At 48.3% G+C, this 19522-nt stretch overlaps 1 protein-coding gene and 1 pseudogene across 1 annotated transcript; one reads left to right on the top strand and one right to left on the bottom strand.

Moving 5' to 3' along the window:
* The first annotated feature begins 778 nt into the window (after nt 1-778).
* LOC136465748 (nicotianamine synthase 9-like) lies at nt 779-1837 on the top strand (annotated as a pseudogene).
* A 1458-nt stretch (nt 1838-3295) lies between these two features.
* LOC136467177 (glyoxylate/succinic semialdehyde reductase 1-like) lies at nt 3296-17556 on the bottom strand. Its single transcript, XM_066465769.1, has 8 exons — nt 17283-17556; nt 17036-17146; nt 16793-16894; nt 5639-5740; nt 4959-5074; nt 4089-4167; nt 3815-3985; nt 3296-3723 (listed from the first exon to the last, which is right to left on the bottom strand). The coding sequence occupies exons 1-8, from the start codon at nt 17385-17387 to the stop codon at nt 3622-3624; spliced, it is 888 nt and encodes a 295-aa protein (XP_066321866.1). The 5' UTR covers nt 17388-17556; the 3' UTR covers nt 3296-3621.
* Between the last annotated feature and the right edge of the window lie 1966 nt (nt 17557-19522).

The following is a 19522-nucleotide window of genomic DNA, read 5'->3' as shown; positions in this document are numbered from 1 at the left end:
TGTCAACAACTATGAAGCTACATTCATCGGACCACGGACGGATGGCGAAGGAAGAACCAATGGACTATCCGATGCAGTATAAAGACAAGAGACAATCCAAATCAAGGAACCGGACGGTCTGACGGTGGTGAACTTGAGCAATAGAGGAAGCATCGGATTATTTCTAGCCAACAGCTAGTTCAACTGTGAGAAGGCACGTGACGATCAGATAGTGACCAAAATATAAGTAGTGAATCGTCCACATAGAAAAGTTGCATCTTGTTTCCAATGGCTATTTGAGATGGAAGGGCTATATATAATTAATTTCACAAAGTATTTGGAGGTTGTTGCAATTCCCTAAGACTAGGAGAAGCTAGTGCAAGTATTGGAATGAGATAATTCCTTATTTGACACCAGACAAATGACCTATTTCTTTCTTGGCCCTCGAAATTTTTTTCTTCCTTATTTGACACTGACTTCAACTTTCGTTCCCAAATTAACATTCCGTTGGAATTCCCGTCGTGGAACCGTCAAATGCCCTGCGAAAAGACAATGTTGTCCATGTGGGTCCCACCACCCTTCTCCCTTCTTTCCTCCCCTTCTCCCTCCTCTCCTCCACACTGGAGCCTCCCCCTGCAGCCACGCCGGAGCTTCCCTCCTAGGCGGCCGCGCCTCCCTGCGACTCCTCGGCGGTCTGCGCCTGCCGACGACGCTCGGGCGAGCACCGTCGGTGCCTGGACGCGCATGGGCCTGGCGCACAGAGGTGACTCGCCGGGAAGGACAAGGCGAGCCCGGTGGCATGGACTCGTCGGAGGAGACCGAGGCGGCGCTAGTGCACAAGATCTCCGGCCTGGCCGCCGCCATCGCGAAGCTGCCGTCGCTGAGCCTGTCGCTGGAGGTGAACGCGCTCTTCACCGACCTCGTGACGGCCTGCATCCCGCGCAGCACGGTGGACGTGGAGCACCTGGCCCCGGAGCTGCAGCGCATGCGCGCGTCGTTTATCCGCCTCTGCGCCGACGCCGAGGCCCTGCTGGAGGCGCACTACTCCGACCCGCTGGCGACCTTCGACAACCCGCTGGACCACCTGACGCTCTTCCCCTACTTCAGCAACTACCTGCTGCTGAGCCAGCTGGAGCACGGCCTGCTGGCGCACCACGTCCCGGGCCCGCGTCGCCTTCGTCGGCTCCGGCCCGCTCCCGCTCAGCTCCCTCGTGCTCGCGGCGTGCCACCTCCCCGCCGCCGCCTTCGACAACTACGACATCTGCGGGGATGCCAACGACCGGACGCGCCGCCTCGTGAGCGCCGACGCCGCGCTCGCTGCGCGTATGGCGTTCCGCACCTCCGACGTGGCCGACGTCACTAGGGACCTGGCCGGATACGACGTCGTCTTCCTGGCGGCGCTTGTGGGCATGGCCGCCGAGGAGAAGGCCCGCGTGGTGGAGCACCTCGGGAAGCACATGGCCCCCGGCGCCGCGTTGGTGGTGCGGAGCGCGCACGGCGCCCGCGCGGGTTCCTGTACCCCGTCGTGGACCCCAAGGAGATCCGCCGGGGTGGCTTCGACGTGCTCGCCGTGCACCACCTGGAGGGGGAGGTGATCAACTCCGTCATCATTGCGCGCAAGCTTGTCCCCGCCGTCGACGCGCACGCCGTCGCTGGGAGAGGGAGAAGGAGAGGAGAGGAGGGAGAAGGGTGTGGAGCATGGGCAAAATCGTCTTTTCGCAGGGAACTTAACGGTGGTTGGATGGAAAATCGAACAGAGTGTCAATTTGGGAACGAAAGTCGGAGTCAGTGTCAAATAAGGAAGAAAAAAATTTCGAGGGCCAAAGAAGGAATGAGTCATTTGTCTGGTGTCAAATAAGGAATTGTCTCTATTGGAATACCCCATCCACAATACAAGTGTATACTGATCACACATCCAGGGCATAGGGATAGAGTTTAGAACTCATCTCTGTGAGAGTTGGGCTCTGTATCTTGAGGGCTTAAGTGATTATTGTACCCTTATAATCTTGGTGAGCCACTACGGAGTCTTCTGGTGATGTCGACCCTCCAATCTTGGTGTGGAAGGGCATAAACTTGGTGTGTGGGGATGAGGAAATCCCCTTCTTGGTGGGAAGCTTTGTAATGGACAGCGGCAAGGTGACTGGGAGAGACGAGTGGCAGTGATGAGCCTTTTTTGGCTTGTATTATTTGCCTTGGTTATGCAAGCCTTTGTGGCAAGCTCAATACTATGATCAGGAGAAGGCTTGGCGACTATAAGCGTGCTAGGTAGAGTTTCAACATGGACTAGGGCTTGAGTTAGCAACCGGTATCACATGAACATCCTCGTCTCTGGAAGTTTTCCCTGTTTTGACTTGCCCTTTACTTTTCGCATTTAAGCTTTCACATTATGCTTGTCTAGTGTCGATTTTACCTTTCCTAAATTAGCACAGGCTAGTTGTTACGGTTACCCCGAGATTGGAAAACTGTGTGGGTTTGGATAGAAACAGCACACCGGAAAACATAAAGTACACATCATCCTAGACTAGTTCATTGTTTCCTAGTATAGATTTAAAAAAGCTTAAGTTCAAATTTTAGAGATCCATTTCCCCTCTCTCCTCTTGGGTCTCCCGGGACTAAGGAATGACACCCATTGCCTACATCGGCATAAGCAATGTCTTTCTATGTTTAATCCAATTTTAGCCGTGGAAGGCCAAGCCAAACAATGCATGGATGACCACCATATTTGCCAAGTCACGACCTGTGCCAAGTTACATTGAATTGCCGTGTTCGCCAGTCGAATTGTAGGATCGGCCATATTTAACTTTTCGGGGTGAGTTATTGTAGATTACTTTTTTTTAAGACGGCAGAGCTCTTCCTCAAGAGCTCCTACGAAAGAGTAAAGCACATGAGGACCCATTGTTTGCAGCTTCCGCTCCTCTATTGTTCACCAGAAAACGACTCCTCCGCAAGCTGCCAGCCGGAGCCGAAGCCATGCCAAATAGACCCTAATATTATACTATACGTACATGACTAATGTATTTCATGTAGGTTACATTTCAAAAAGAAAAAAAGATTCGCCCCCAAACTAATAATTAAATGTCCACGACCTTGTGCATGCACGGATAAGAGTCTCAAGGAAATGGAGCAAGAGTCACGAGAAAATGAAGCTTCAGGTACCACCAAGAGACCAGGTCCCTGCAGCACCCACTCGTCAGACATCACGACACATAGCTTGTCTCTGGAGATGCAAGCCAGCTAACTTACCACGTTTAACCTTAGTCAAACTGTGGCTGCTATAAAAAATGTGGCAAGCAAAATCAAGCCACTTGTAGCAAAGTTTGGTTAAGATAATAAGTTTATAATTGCAGCAGTAAATCAAACACATGCCTTAAAAAACTATGACTAGCTTGAGGCGTGATGAGTTGTGGTCGTGACTCCTGGACCAAACAGGTTCTAAGTCTATATGTGGTTCATGCCCGCTTACATGAGGACTATCGTGCAAGCTAGCATCAGCTTTTTGATTTAATATTCTATCTTTTGCGAGGTACGGTCTGGTTCCAGATCTTGAATATACACGTACTCGTACGTCGCTACGACGGCGAGACGAGACATTGTTGCAAATCGGCATGGAAATGGCCTAACACGGTCACACACATGATTCCATCACGCCTGGCCAGATCCAGAACCACCTGCGCCCTTAACTACCTCATAGACCGCCGAAAAATCCTGGTCCCCCAGCCCCAGGCTCCTCGCCTTCTTGAACGCCTGCAATTCGATGGTAGTGTCAAGTCTTTTTTCAGTCAAGATCCCGTGTTTCCTGAGGTATAGGAAAGTTCAATAGGAGAGTATAGCGCACCTCATTGGCAGCTGCTGAGACAGGCATAGCGACGGCATTCTCATCTCCCAGAGCAAGAGCTAACCTCATGTCCTTCTGCTGATGTTTCAGAGGAAACGCAGGGTTGTAGCTGCCTTGCACCATTGTAGGCCCCTTCAACTTGAACATTGGGTTTGCGATGGCACCAAGGTCCTTTTTTAAGTCAAAGAGTACTGATCTAGTTATTCAACGGTGACGAAGGTGTAGCCACAGGCGTACAGCAATCTCAAAAAGTCAAAAGCATCGAGTGTCATACCAGTACATCGAGAAGTGTTTGGGGGCTCAGCCCACTTTTGTCGGCCAAACAGAGTCCCTCGGACAAAGCATTCATCATACTGCAGCAACAAAACAAATGTCACTGAAAGAGTGAATAGTTGTTGTCCATGAATTTACAGCTCTAAATGTAAAGAGATGCTAAAATGTGCTGACAGATAGGGATTGTGATCTTTGGAGCGTGCACTGAGCATCATTATATAACAGAAAATCACGTCGGAGGGGCAAGCCCCATAAACTCATACACAAAATCAGGAGGTAATTATAAATTCCAAATAAATTTCCACTATATGTGCATACCAAAAATCCAAAATGGTTTATAAGTTTATATGTTTGAAGCAGAGGAATCTATGCTCAGAGGGATACAATATTCAGCATAAGGAAAGGCTCTGACTTGTAGCAAGAAAAAACCTCTATTGTGCCACCAAGTCAGAATCTATATTAAGTAGAGACATGGATAAGCTTGCTTTTTAAAATATTGCTACCGAAACATTATCAGTAGAAATTAGGGTTCAGGAGTCACATGTCTTTGACTGATCCTTAACACGATACTAGATTACATAGATCACGATGGCAAATGGAATAATTTAGGTTTATGTACCCCAAATCCTAAATTTGAATTACTTTCCTGTTGCGGTTGTCTTCCTATAATGTGTGTAGTCCACTTTAAAAACTTTAACGACAAACATAAATAAAAGCATTATGATTTGTCACATGCAATGGTATTAGTGTATTCATAATCAAAAGTACTTCAGTGTCCATAATCAGTGCTTTCTCAAAAGTGTTATGGAGACCATATCAATGTCCAGAAACCAAAAATAAAAATAGCAAGCAGTGGAGAAATAATAGTCACCTTCCCATGATCATGTTGACCACAAGCTTCATCTTTGCCCCATTTCCAATCTCTCCCAGAAAGAATGACTTCTTCCCCAGTACATCAAATGCAGGAACAATACCGTCATACAATGGCTGAAATGTTAAAAATAGAATCAAATGAGCAAACAAGAAACTGTGGGGCTATGGTTACACCGTATATGGTGTTATCCTATGGCAGAGTATTGCAATTGCCAATTTGGACCTGGTAACTGATGGGATAAAAGTATTATACAGAATTTAAAAATCATGTTTAGATCCTTGCACTTTTTAAATTGTTGTGTCTAATCGCTCTGTTATCTATAAACAGAAAGTTCTATGGTTTTCTGGCAACTACTACTTGCAATATCATAACCTACATTCAATTCATTTAACTGTTGAGATCCAAGTAAACCTGAGACAAGGAAGAAACATTATTGGAAAAAAAAAACTTTTACATAGTCAATGAAAATCATGATCAATAGATCCACAGATGAACCAACAGCATATATTCTAACAAGAACTATAAGCGAAGCAAAATGTGGACAATTTAATTATTTCCAAGGAATAATGATACAGCTATATGAGAGAGCTTTTGTGATTTGTGAAGTGTCATAAACACAACTACTTTGTACTTTATAGATGCAAATGATCACCATATTTCAGAACACAGTGAATTACCTTGTCCCCTGCAGCAAGAATGACCAATTGACCATCTTCTGCTGGCTTCTTGCTCCCTGAAACTGGAGCTTCAAGGAAAGCTCCCCCTTTTTGTTTAACTGCCTGCAATAATATGATACAAGAAGACCATATGTAAGCAAACTTTGGTAGACACACACAGATAAAAAATAATTAACACAGTAATTTTGTGATAGATAGGGATATATGGGCGATGACGGACATGGATTTGGAGCCTCCCGCCAGTGTCCACCCCGGAGCCAGCGGCCACCTCCACGACTGTGCAATCCGCACGGCCAACCACCCAGCCCCTTCCCCCGGTGTCGGCCTACCCGTCCTATACCTTCTCTCCTTTGCCGCAACTCTCCAAGCCGGCGGGACGCTCGAAGGCGGAACGTTGGAGCCACGGCTCTCCCGCTTCTGGTGGCTCTGTTTCCCCCCCTGGGCGAGCCTCCTACCGTGAAGTGCTGCTGGCCTCTGCCGCTCCGGACGTTGCTGCGCTATCCATGGAATCCTCCATTCCACCGGTTGTCAGGCCGCCGGTGACGATGCAGCCGCGCCCGCCATGCCAGCACAAGTCTGCAACTGTGGGAACCATCCGCTCTGAGGTATATCATGGCCGCTTGGGCGGTCGTGGTCCGGACGCGGTTGGATTCCAATTGGTGCTGAGGAGGCGACGACGACGCGATTTTGGGGTGCGCCACCCTGTTCTTGGCGGCCGCCGTCAGGTCCCAGACGATTTGAAGAACAAATGCTTCAACTGCTTCTCCACGGCCCATCGTGCGGCGGGGTGTCGCCGCCAAACATGTTGCTTCCGCTGCCGACGGCCTGGGCACCGCTCTTCCTGGTGTCCAGCTCGCCGGGAGATCGGCGCCTGGCCGGCCAAGGCCCCAGCGTTATCTGGTTGCCGCGCCGCAATGTTCCATCCTGCGTCGGCCCCAAGGAGAGTTTCTGTTTGGCGGCGCATTTCGCCTCCCATGACAGTGGCGGGTGCCCAGACTCCAGGGAAGCAAATGGCTGCTGGTGCTGACACCGGCAGCAATGATGGCGCTAGAAGGCATCAACGATGGAACAGGCGCCGGCGGTCTTCTACCCGCGGCACCAGAGCTTCTGGAAGTGAAGACCCTGGCAGTGGCGGCGAGAATTCTCTACCCACGGGGCCCATAGCGTCGCCCAGGGTCGCTGCTCCTCCATGCAGAAGTTCGTTACCAGTTGAGAGATGTGTCCTTGACTGGTCAAGCGACATGACCCGGGCTGAAGAATCTCTCCGGCATGCCTTCTTCATCTCGGTCATCACTGGCGGGCCGGCGATCCCAAAGGAGAGGGTGAAGGAGGAGATAGTACGTCGTTTTGAGCTGCCTGTTAGTTCAGTAACGCTGACGCCGGCGGAGCCTGAAGATTTCCTGCTCGTCCTCCCTGATGAGCAAAAGGCGGCTCAAGTCTATGGGGATGGCAGACCAATCAGAGCTGCTACTTTCAGACTGCACCTTAGACGCTGGTCCCGGCAAGCTCATGCTGAAGCTGGGTCCCTGAGAGTTCTGGTGAATCTAACAATCAAGGGCGTTCCACAGCATGCATGGAACCTTAGGACGGCGGAGCACCTCTTGAACAATCATTGTTGGGTTCTCCGTCGTCTTCCTGAGACGGCAGATCGTTCGGACCTGGCATCGTTCAAGCTCATGGCCTGGTGCTCACATCCTGATGCTATCCCATCAGCCAAGGTTCTGGAGATCGTCGAGCCGCCTACGGAAGAGGATGAATGGCCACCGATTAAGAGAAGCCTGTGCTATAATGTAAGCATCTCCTCTGCAGTCATCTTCCCAGCGGAGGAAAAGGGCGCCCCTGATCTGTCTTCCTCCTCGGAGAGGGATAACCAGGGTCCAAGACGTCAGCGCCGCCGTCGATCGCCATCGCCTCCCCCACCGGCGGATGGTTCCGGTGATGGTCGAGGTGTGCAGATCCCGGTGCATGACCGCCTGGGGCCCAGAGCCCCCGCTCTGCGCGAGAACTGACCCACATCATCAAGAGGGCTTGGGGTCTCCACCAACGACGGGCTCTGTTGGTTCGCGAGCTCCGAAGCCATGGCAGGATGGGCCTGCGCTTGTCCCTGCCATTATGCCTAGCGACGGTTCGGATGCCCCTCCCACCATTGATGTCCCGCCGGCAAGCCCAATTTTCACGGCGTCTACTGATGGATTCGAGGCGGCAGCGTTGGTTGCCGAGGCGGCCGTTGAGGTGTCCAAGGCAGGCCTGCCCTCCATCACTGGGAAGGAGGGAGAAGTAATTACGCGCGTGCCGACCCTGGCGGCGCCCCTGGGCGCATCTGATTCGATCCCAAGGGTCGTCCTGGCGGTGCGTGAAGTAATTCCGCGTGTGCCGCCCCATGCGGCGCTCCTGGGTGATTCTATTTCAACCCCAGAGACCATCCAGGCGGTGCGTGAAGGCCCCCAGACGATGTGTGAAGAGCTGGTGACAGAGGAACAGGAGAATCAAAGAATTGAGTCAAGGGAAGATGGGCCCTTATCCATGGGCCTCCACTCAACTGGGCCAACCGAGGGGCCAGCACTAACTCAATCAGAGACTTGGGTCCACTTCCTGACCGAACTGGAAAACCTCCAGGAGCTGGATTCTTCGGCAGCAAACAGGGACTCGCCCCTCTGTTCCTTCCCCCCATCTACACCGGCGGCTGTCAACTCCCTTGACGCAGTGTCCCCCCTTCCACAGATGCCGGCGGAGGCGACAATGCTAAAGGAGATAATGACTTTTGACTTGGAGGACAGAGGGGGCACGCCGGTGATTGCTGTGCCGCCGACGGAGAAAGATGCTCTGACAACGGAAGAGGCGCCAATAGATGTAATGTTGATGACGAAAGATGCTCCAGCAGCCTCTCCCCCAATAATTCAGGTATATTCCCGTCGCCGTTTTCCAACGAAATTCCCTGAGCCAGTGGCTGAGGCAGGGACGGTTGGCCAACCTGAAGATGCACAGCCCTGCAGCCCCACTGCAGAATTCATCAGTAGACTGTCCAAGAAGCCTGATGGACTGATTCCAATCCCTCACATCAACAAGAGGAGGAAGAACATGTTGCCGCCACCCAGTGAGGCGCCGCGTCGAAGCCGCCGAATTGCTGGAATGGGAGTGGAAAGACAGGAGGTTTGCCCCCCACACCTAAAGAAGGTGATGCGTGCTTTGGACATGGACGTGCAACTTGACAGAGAACAATTTGATCAAAAGGTCCTGGAGGATTATGCTCAGCGGTTTCGGCATCCGCTACCATCGTCACACTCTAGAGCTTTGGCAGCCCTTTTTGGTTGGGCTCATCCGGACGACGATGCGTTAGGCAAACTTGTCGAATGTAGGGTCTGATTTGGACGAGTTCCTTTTGGTCGCCACTCTTCTAGTCTTATGGATCCTTCCCATATCCTTATTTGGAATGTTAGAGGGCTTAATTCAGCAGCCCGACGAGATTCAGTGAGAGTGTTGATGGATTCTGCTAAGATTGATGTTGTATGCCTCCAGGAAACAAAAATGACTTCTATAAATAGACAGGTAGTTCTATCGATGCTAGGCAGTGATTTTGACAACAACTTTGTATCCCTGCCGTCAGTGGGTGCTAGTGGAGGAATTCTTATTGCTTGGAGAAGTCGTCTGGGTACAATTGGAGCTAGCAGGCTGGATTCTCACTGTGTTTCAATCCAATTTTGCCATGTTAATGGTAATACTTGGTGGCTCACATGTGTTTATGGCCCTCAGGACAACCAGGAAAAGATTCAATTCTTACAGGAACTCCGCGAAGTGCGTGCTCAGTGTGTAGGACCCTGGATGGTGGCAGGGGATTTTAACCTCATCTACAAAGATGAAGATAAAAACAACTCAAACCTAAATCGAGCAATGATGGGAAGGTTTAGGAGATGGATTAATGATATGGCACTGACAGAGATCCCCCTACATGGTCGTAAATTCACTTGGTCAAGTTCATCATCCAGTGCTTCTCCCACTTTAGTGAGGCTTGATCGTGTTTTCTGCTCTTTGGAATGGGAGGAATTATTCCCTGATTGTCTTCTACAGAGTTCTTCCTCAGATGACTCAGATCACTGTCTTCTCATTTTCGGATTGATGGATAATCCCCCCAGCAGAGGACGGTTCCATTTTGAAGACTTCTGGCCTTCTCTTGATGGTTTTCTGGATACAGTGGAATCTGCATGGGGATCTGTCCCACCTTGCAGCTGCCCTGTGGAGACACTCTCATTGAAATTGAAGGCAACAACAAGAAAACTACAGAGCTGGAGTCAAAAGAAGGTGGGGCATATTAGATCTCAGCTTGCTCTGGCAAAGGAAATCATTCACCAACTTGAAATTGCACAGGACAACCGAGTGCTTCAACCCAACGAACTCTGGTTGCGCAACAACCTCAAGAAGCATGCGCTTGCCCTTTCTTCCTTACTGAGAACAGTGGCCCGGCTGAGATCGAGAATGGGCTGGCTTCGAGATGGGGATGCAAATACAAAGCTTTTCCATATGCATGCACGTTACCGAAAGAGAAAAAATTTCATTGCAAAGTTGAGGGAGGGGGACAGGACCATCACAGCCCATGAGGAGAAAGCTTCTGCAATTTTTGAGTTTTACTCTAATCTAATTGGTTCTGATAATGAGTCAGAACCATCAACCTGGATGCCCTGAACATCCCTAGACATGATCTCAAGGCCCTAGACATTCCTTTCACGGAGGAGGAAGTTTGGAACACCATTAAAAATTTGCCGTCTGATAAGGCCCCAGGCCCAGATGGATTCACAGGGAGATTCTACAAAACCTGCTGGCCAATCATTAAGGAAGATATAATGGCTGTCCTGCATTCTATATGGGGAAAAAACTTCAGAAACTTGTGCATGCTAAACTCTGCTTATATTTCTTTGATTCCAAAAAAAGCAGAGGCTGATCAGGTAAAGGATTTGTTGTTGTTGTTGTTGTTGATCAGGTAAAGGATTTTAGGCCCATTAGCCTTGTGCACAGCTTTGCCAAACTTGCGACCAAAATCTTGGCCAACAGATTGGCTGGCCACTTGGATGCAATGGTCTCCCCCAACCAGAGTGCCTTCGTCAAGAGAAGGTTTATCCAGGATAATTTCATGTTGGTGCAACAGACTGTAAGATTCTTGAATTCTCAAAAACAGCCTAGCATTCTCCTCAAGTTGGATATCACAAAGGCATTTGATTCCGTCTCTTGGCCATTCCTAATGGAGGTGCTTGGCCAACTAGGGTTTGGCTCAAGATGGAGGGATCTTTTATGTGGGCTGTTGACTTCATCATCCATTCAAGTCCTCCTTAATGGAACCCCTGGAAAGGTTATACATCACAGGAGAGGACTTCGGCAGGGAGATCCCCTATCTCCGATGCTCTTTATACTTGTCATGGATGTCTTGAACTGGATGATTACTAGAGCATCAGAGGCTGAATTATTTCAGCCATTATCCCGAAGGCCTCTCCAACACAGAATCTCACTATATGCTGATGATGTAGCACTCTTTCTCAGGCCGGCAGCAGCAGATATTTCATTATCTTTGAGAATCCTTGACTTATTTGGAGATGCTTCAGGGCTCAAGACCAATGTGCAGAAAAGCAATGTTCTGCCAATTCACTGCTCTGAAGAGAATATGAGCCTGGTACAGAACCTGCTGCCGTGTGAAGTGCTAGAGTTCCCATGCAGGTACCTTGGATTGCCTCTCTCAACAAGGAAGTTAACCAGGGGTCAATTCCAGCCCATTATTGACAGAATTGCGGATCAACTACCTGGTTGGAAAGCTGACTTGATGACTCGGGCTGGAAGGGTTGTGATGGTCCAACATGTCCTCACTGCTATGATGGTTTACTTGGCCATGGCAATGGACCTGCCCCCATGGGCAATTAAAGCTATTGACAAGATTAGAAGAGCCTTTATATGGCGCGGTCGTAAAGAAGCAAATGGTGGGCACTGTCTTATTGCTTGGCCTAAGGTGTGCCGTTCAAAGGAGCTTGGAGGATTGGGAATCTCTGATCTGAAAGCACTTGGAGTTGCACTGCGGGTAAGATGGCCTTGGCTTAGGAAAATTGAACCTCAAAAACCTTGGGCCAGTTTGCCTCTCCAGACTAGCAAAGAAGTTGAATGTCTCCTGATGATGGCTGTGGTCACTGAGGTAGGAGATGGGGCCAATACCTTATTCTGGAAGGATAACTGGCTGGATGGTAAAAGCATCCAGAGCCTTGCCCCCAGTTTATCTGCCTCTGTGTCAAGGGGAAGAGCAAACAGAAGATCTGTTAAAGATGCCCTGGACAATGATCTTTGGTTGGAGGATATTCAGGGAGAAATAACCATTGACGCGCTATGGGAATATCTGGAGTTGTGGGATATTATTAATGCGGTGGAACTTCAGCAAGGAATCCCTGATAAACACATCTGGAGACTATCCTCATCAGGACAGTACACAGCGCAATCGGCCTATGAGGCTCAATTTCAGGGGGCTATCCGTTTTGAGCCATATGCACGCATTTGGAAAACTTGGGCACCTCCCAAATGTCGATTCTTTATGTGGCTGGTTGCCCACAATCAATGTTGGACTGCAGATAGGTTGGCTCGGAGAGGTCTCCCGCATCCTGCTAGATGCCCGCTTTGCGACCAAGAAGAAGAGAACATTCAGCACCTCCTCATTGGGTGTCTTCGCTAGGCAGTTCTGGTACTCCATCTTTCATTATGCAGGCCTCTCAGTCCTCGCCCCACAGCCATCTGATACAGCCCTGAATGACTGGTGGAGGAAAGTGGAGAATTGTGTGGACAGTGAGGTGCGCAAAGGACAGAACTCGTTTATCATCCTGGGAGCCTGGACTATCTGGAGACACCGAAATGATTGTGTGTTCAATGGAGCTTCACCCAGGTTGGGTACAGCCCTGGTTTTGGCCAAGGAGGAGGCCCTTTTGTGGAGCTTGGCACGAGCCAGGGGTCTCCCCCCGCCAGATATCAGAGGGGTGGGTTAGGCTTAATTTTTGGACTCCTATAATGGTCGCCTTTCTATCTGTAAAGGGTGATTAGATTCCAGAGGATCTAGTGTGGGTGTGGGTGGGTGTGAGTCTATGTATGACTCTTTCTTCTACTATTAATACAATGATACGCAGCTCTCCTGCGTGTTCGAGAAAAAAAAAATCTGCTAATTTGCTGTGTTACTGTCCAGAAATATAAATTTCAGTATAGAATTCGTCTCACATACATCATATGCATGCAGCATGCTGTCACAGTTGTGCCTACATGACAAAATGGGATTACCACTGAATGCAGATCCTTGATTAAATTGATTTGTTATGACATGCACAGTGATATGCCAGGCTTAGTGGTTGCTAGTACAATGAAAAATAAATATAAATCTTATGTTTCCTATTATCTGTAGAGCTTCATACAACTCTTTCCATTAGTTGTGGATGCTAGCCTCAGTGTTCTTCCTTACAAATAAGTTAAGGTCCATTTACTGCCGATGTAGCTTCCATGTAAAAGGTACAAAACATGCACAAACTTCCCAGTTTCCACCATGATCTCCATGCCGTCGGTGCCAGTTTATACATCAGGGAAAAATATTTGACTACATTGTATCTATGAGTGTATATGAGTGTACTCACCCAATACATTTTTCCTATAATGCTATATAGCATACTTATATGGCATTTCCGCCAATGGGAAGTATCTTTCTTTCTGTTAGCATACAAGAATACACACCAATGATACAGCTCTACAGCAACATTTTTTACTCTCTTCTACTCCATTTATGAACATATAAGAATCAGCTTGCAAAATTGACTAGCTATGTAGTGCTGTTCATACTAGTTTTTGTTCATGGTAATCTAGGATATCCTTTGACTTCTCTTGGGACATTTTCTTATTGTTCTTCATGCTTTATAATCAATTGGTCATTTGTCATTCGTTTTTACTCTGCCTTAGTGGTGGCAGATTTTTTACCCGAAAAAAAGCAAGGGAAGCCCCCACTGTTAGGATTTTATTAAAGCAAAAAGACCCAACTGTACAACAGAAACAGAATAAAAAAGAATAGCAACAACAAAGGAAACAGGAAGCCTGAGGTAGGCTGGACCAAACTATGTACAAAGCTCTATTCAAGAAAGGAAGGGAGCGCGCTTGTTTCCAGAGATCCTGTGAGCTTCATCAATAGTGTTCCTTGATGACAAAGCTAGTTATACAATCCATGTGTCATCTTAAATATTTTATCTTTAATTAATTTCCTATTTTCCTCTAGAAAATCTTATATTCCCAATCAATAGTTCAATACAACTAAAAGACTTAATATGCCTGAAATACTCCCTTTGAGTCCAAATGTAATTCGTTTTAGACTTGTGCACAAGGATTAAGAAAATAGATCAAATGGCCCTAGCGCCCTTCATTTATTCTGTATTGGGAAAGATCACTCCATTTTGTCAGAGTGTAACATTTATTAAGCAGAGGCTATGAAGGAAGAAAATGGTTAGAGATGCATAGAAGTTCTAAAACGATCTACGTCAGAGGGGGCAATGAAGAAACAATGGGGTTAAAGATGCATAAAAGTTCTAAAACAACCTACATTTGGAGAAAAGTAGAGAAGGCTAAAACAACTTACATTTGGGATCGGAAGGAGTATAAATCAAGAAATATCAAGACGAGTTTTTTTTTTATTTTGAATTGAGGCTTACCCTGAGCTCTGAGTTTGGGCCGAAAATCACTAAAATTTGGTCCTACCGCTGGGGTCCGATAAAGCCCGCCCCGGACTTTTAATCTCGTCCTGTTTTAAAAAGAAACTTTGGGGCCCAACGGAGTCCACATGGCCCAAGATCCATTCTCAACCATATAAAACCTGGGATGAAACCCTAGCTTACGGCAATTTATTTCTCTCTCTTGAGCCACCGCCTGCCTGTGTCCCTCCTTTTCTCTGCTCCGATGGAAGGGGTGCTTCGGTTGTTGCTCCTGTGATAGAGCTGCTCAGGATAGTCGGATTAGGAGTAGCTGGTTCAAGGTGGATGCCAATGTGCTGGCAGCTACATGTCCAGGCTGAAGCAGCTGCTGGTCGAGGCTGACTAGCTGCAGATGGCGACGGTGCAGGCGCTGGCAAGGGAGATCCTGACGCCACAGCTGGAGCCCAAAGGGACTTAGAGAGAAGGCGCTGGTGCCTCATAGCAGCTGGAGCAACAGCATGATGGCCAACAGCATCTCTGTCCGTCTGAACCCATGACAGCCTCGCTGTTCCTTAACATTGCTTGCAGCAACCCAGTTCAGATGCAAATTAGATGTTCGATGTATTGTGTTTTCTACCATATCTGTGTGTGGCTTTCAAGGGTGTTCTATTCTTGCTTATTGATTGATTTATTCACATATGGAAATTAATCATTGGGGACCACAGCTAGCGATGCATAGGGGTGTCTTCTTTGCTTGCCTGAGCCCGTGTTCATCCATTGTTTTGGCCTTCTGGGATGTGCATGATTACAATTTATTTGATCTTGGACAAGGTAATGCACTGCTACTAAACTGTAATATGAATGATGTTGTGGTTGATTGAGAACTCTTAATAAAAAAGAATGGAAATTTGCGTCAGACAATTAAGCCTCGAAATTTTGCTGATTTTCAATAAAAGATTTTGGATTTTCTCGCCCAAATTTCGGCCAGATTTCGGATGCATGTTTGAATCAGTTTAAAGTTTAAAGGGCGTACCCAGTGCAGAGAGCTCTCGCTCTGTGCGGGGTCTGGGGAAGGGTGTCAGTGGCAAGCCTTACCCTCGCCTGTGCAATGCGAGGAGACCGCGACTCGAACCCGGGACCTTCCGGTCACAGGCGGTAAGACTCTACCGCTTGCACCAGGCCCGCCCTTCAATTTAAAGTTTGTTGTATCAAAAAAAAATCCCTAAATCGCCAAAATTATGAAATTTGGTCCTATCGCTAGGGCCCGATATTTTTCCAAGAAATGGCAGCCTAAACCCAGGGCTTACGTCATTTCCATTACAGAAATAACAAAAAAAACAACATCTATTTTAGAGAAGAAGATGAAGGGAAAGAACTAGGTTCAAGGATAAACCAAGTCAACCTAAGGCTATCCAACTGAGCCAAGCAAAGAAAAAACATAGGAAAATATATGGTTTTAAGTTTGCTGTATTAGAAAATCCGTGCTCTGTGGAGCTGGAACATAGCAGAGTCTAAATGCAATGTTTAAACTAGGTATATAGAGATGACCCAAGAAATAGATAAATCATTCTATTCCTGATTTTTTTTCTCCCTTGTCACCCACTCTTCCCTTCTTCACTCTACAACTCTATTTGCAGACAATATAAAACCAATAGTACATGTAGGTACAAGTACTATCAAAGTCCTCCAAATGTCATGGGAGCTTATGCACAGATATTTGCAATTCATAAATCAATATCAAGTGGCATTTGATGGAGGTGAATGGTCATAGAACATGTAACAAAATGTAAAAGAGGAAAATCTATGTTCCCATACGGCCATACATATATGTTATCTGGAATATTATAGGAGTGTTGTCATATTGTTTTATCCAGAAGCAGGGTGAAGCAAAGCAGCCAAAGGGCACGCAAACCATTAAGGAGCACACATCTGCAATATCCATCACAAGTGATACAAGTCAAATTATTGTGATTGTTTTTTCCATGTAATTTGGAATCAGGTGCGGTGCTTGTGTGGTTGCCATGGTTTTTGAGGTGTCGCCTAGTCGTCATCTAAGCACTGAGGTGTACCCTAGGCGCCATAGGATGCCACAAGGTTTTAGTTATGCCATATCGCCTAGGCATCGCCTAGAAGGCGCGTAGGCATCCAGATGTACCCCAAGCACCACAGGAAGCCACAACGCTTCAAAAACAATGGCGATTGCCCATCCTAACACTAGTAGAATACAATATATTTGACAGGATTGGTGAAATGAAAAGGTATGATGCAAGGTTTATCCCTGCAACCATTGCTCAGTGGCGATCTACATATCCAGACAATCAAACTACCGCGTGGTTTACCACTTACGCCAACAACAAAGAAAGCGGCGTCTTATAGCTGCACAATAGCCAATAGGCAATAGCCAAATAGATACCAGAACTGAAGGTAATGTGGGAAAAGAGGCTAAGCAATCTGACAAAACAGAAGCAGCTGAGGGAGATACCTCGCTAATCTTGGTCGAAGTTGCAGCGTCGACAGTGGACATGTCCACATAGCCCTTCCCGCTACCGATCTGCTCGAGCACGCCGTCCTTGTCGAAGATAACCTAGGTGGAAAAACAGGGACCGCCGGGCCGGAAATCGATTTATAGACAAAAATGAAATATCGCATCTTTCCACCATACTGTATAGATAGAAAGGGGAACCACGGCTGAATAACATGAAGATGCTATGAGCCGTGTCTTAACTGATAGGGCGGCGCTGGGGTCGGAGAGCATGGCGATGGTGTATCTGCACTTGGAGACGACGGAGGCGGGCGTCTCCCCGACGGTGGCGCCGAGCGCGGCGAGCTCTTGGCACTAGGAGAAGAGAGGTCACCGAGATGTGATTCCAGGAGCACGAGTGCGGGGCTTAATCGGACGCGGGAGGGGACGGATTCGGATTGAGCCGAACAGGAGGACGCCGGCGCGGGCGCAGCGGCTCCCGATGCAGTACCTTGGCGAGGGTCCGGTTCCAGACGGTGACGCGGAAGCCGTGGCGGAGGAGGTTGGTCGCCATTGCCTTGCCCATGATGCCCAGACCCAGGAACCCCACCTCCATCTCTGCTGCCTGCTTCCTCCCTCCCGTCTTCTCCGCAGCTTGCAAGCGCGCACGGCGCTCCCTGGCTCTTTTCTCTGTAGCCTGCCCCCTGTTACTCTGAGTGCGCGTGTGCTTGTGGCGGGCGCCGCAACAGCGATACACTTGTGTGCTCCTCCCAGTAGAGCAGCACGGCGCAAACCCCTCTCCTCTGTCCCGGCCAATGCTCGATTTTCTTTATGTTTTCATGGTTTTTTTTGTCGCCTCTTGTTGGATTTTCTGTTGTTGCGTTGTCTTCCTTTCGTCGTAAACGATCGTACCTGATTTGATATGAGAAAAAAATATTATTTTAACTTATAATCCACGTATACGAGGGCAAACGAACAGGCAGGTCTACGGAGCAGCCTGCAGGAGGCGTAGATCGCTGCCGTCCACAGGGCATCGGCTGTCTCAGGTAGAGCACGTGGACCAGGGGAACAGATTGCATCCGGCAGCGGTCCGCGAGTCAGTGGGGATTGGGCCACAGATTTGTGGTGCTCGCTCGGGTCTGTCGAGGCCACCAGACAGAGCTGCCGGCCACAACAGTGAATTTTGAATGGTTCTAGATGATTCAATAATATTATGTGAGAGAGAATAAGCTAAAACACGCGGAAATAATCCGGTAGCCGAACGCAGTGCACATCAGCTGGGTGCGGCCGAACAGCGCGCGCCGAGGTGCCGCTGCTGTACGTGTCACGCGTGTCCTGGGCTTGTAGCAAGCCCATTGGGCTTCTCCTTGTCTTCACAATTCACATGGGCTTCTACGAGCTTTGGTTGCCATTCCAGTCTTCGAACTCGCACGAAGGGCAACAGAAGATTTTTCCGTGAAGGATTTCGGGCAGCCAGATCCAAATTAGGCCTTTGTTTTAAATACGTGAAATGCGGTGGATACAAGGATATAGCTAGCTCGTTTTTTTGTTTTGTTACGGTATATCTGCATCCGTCTCTTCTGTTTCGCTGGTTGGATTAAGTAAAGAAGAAGGATATGAGAGACCTGCTCCGCTCTGCTCCGCGCGTCGACGGTCACCCCGCCTGCTCGTGCTCCATCGGTCACCTCGCTGCTCCTGCTCTGCGGCCCGCTACACCGTCGACAGTCACCCCGCGCTGCTCCTTCTCCAGCTCCACTGTGCCGCCCCGTTGCTTCCTGCCACTGTTTTTGCTCTGCGGCCCGCTTTGCCTGACGGCGCGAGCACCGCCACGCACACGCGTGTCGACCGTTCGCTCGGCCGCCAGCTAGCCACTGAGGCCGTCGTGCAAGGAGAAGCATCGAGCTTTGGCACGGAAGCCCTCTGGCCTCACCTCCTGCTATGGTTGCGGCGCCTTCGATGCAAACGATGGAGGAGGCCGCACCGAGATACGATGCATGTTGCAAGCGTACATTTCAAATGTTTCAGATGTTTTAGAGGTATGTTAAAAGTGTTTCATAAGGATGTTGCACATGTTGCAATGGGCTATGCATGTATGTTTCATAAGGAACATTCTAAATGTTTTTATCTGTTTCAAACGAATGTTGCAAGTGTTACATTTGGATATTGCAAAACTAGATCAGGATGTTGCATATATATGCAAGTGTTTTCAGGTGTTTTTATACGTATGTTGCAAGTGTTTCGTCTTGATGTTTGCATATGTTTGCAATGGCTACACACGTGTTTTCAAGTTCTTTGGTGCTTTGCAAGTGTTTCAGACGTATGTTGTAAGTGTTTCAGCTGTTTCGGACATATGTTGCAAGTGTTTCATCTCGATGTTGCAAAAGTAGGTAGATCGGGTGTTGCACATGTTGCAATGCACGTGAGAAGAAGAGAGGACATGAGCGGTCCCAGCACGCAATCCGGGCGCTAGCAGTGCCGAAAATCTTATGGTCTAAGCTCACGTAATGCTGTGATAACTGATAAGTGATAACATGACCCATGAGTTATACCGCCAGTGCGGCTTGGTTTTTGTTTCTGCTATATACACTGATGCACTGCTCTCAGCCCACAGGTGGTTGAGTGAACAAGACAATATTTACGCAGGCATGTTTTTTTCTCGATCGGATCTTTTATCCGTTTTTCATTAAGAGGAAATGCCATAAGAAAGGCCAAAATACAGATACAAAGGACTCCCAAGTAATCCAAGGATTA

Source organism: Miscanthus floridulus, chromosome 7 (genome assembly GCF_019320115.1).
Source record: "Miscanthus floridulus cultivar M001 chromosome 7, ASM1932011v1, whole genome shotgun sequence".
NCBI lineage: Eukaryota > Viridiplantae > Streptophyta > Magnoliopsida > Poales > Poaceae > Miscanthus > Miscanthus floridulus.
This window is presented reverse-complemented; position numbering and strand designations above follow the sequence as displayed.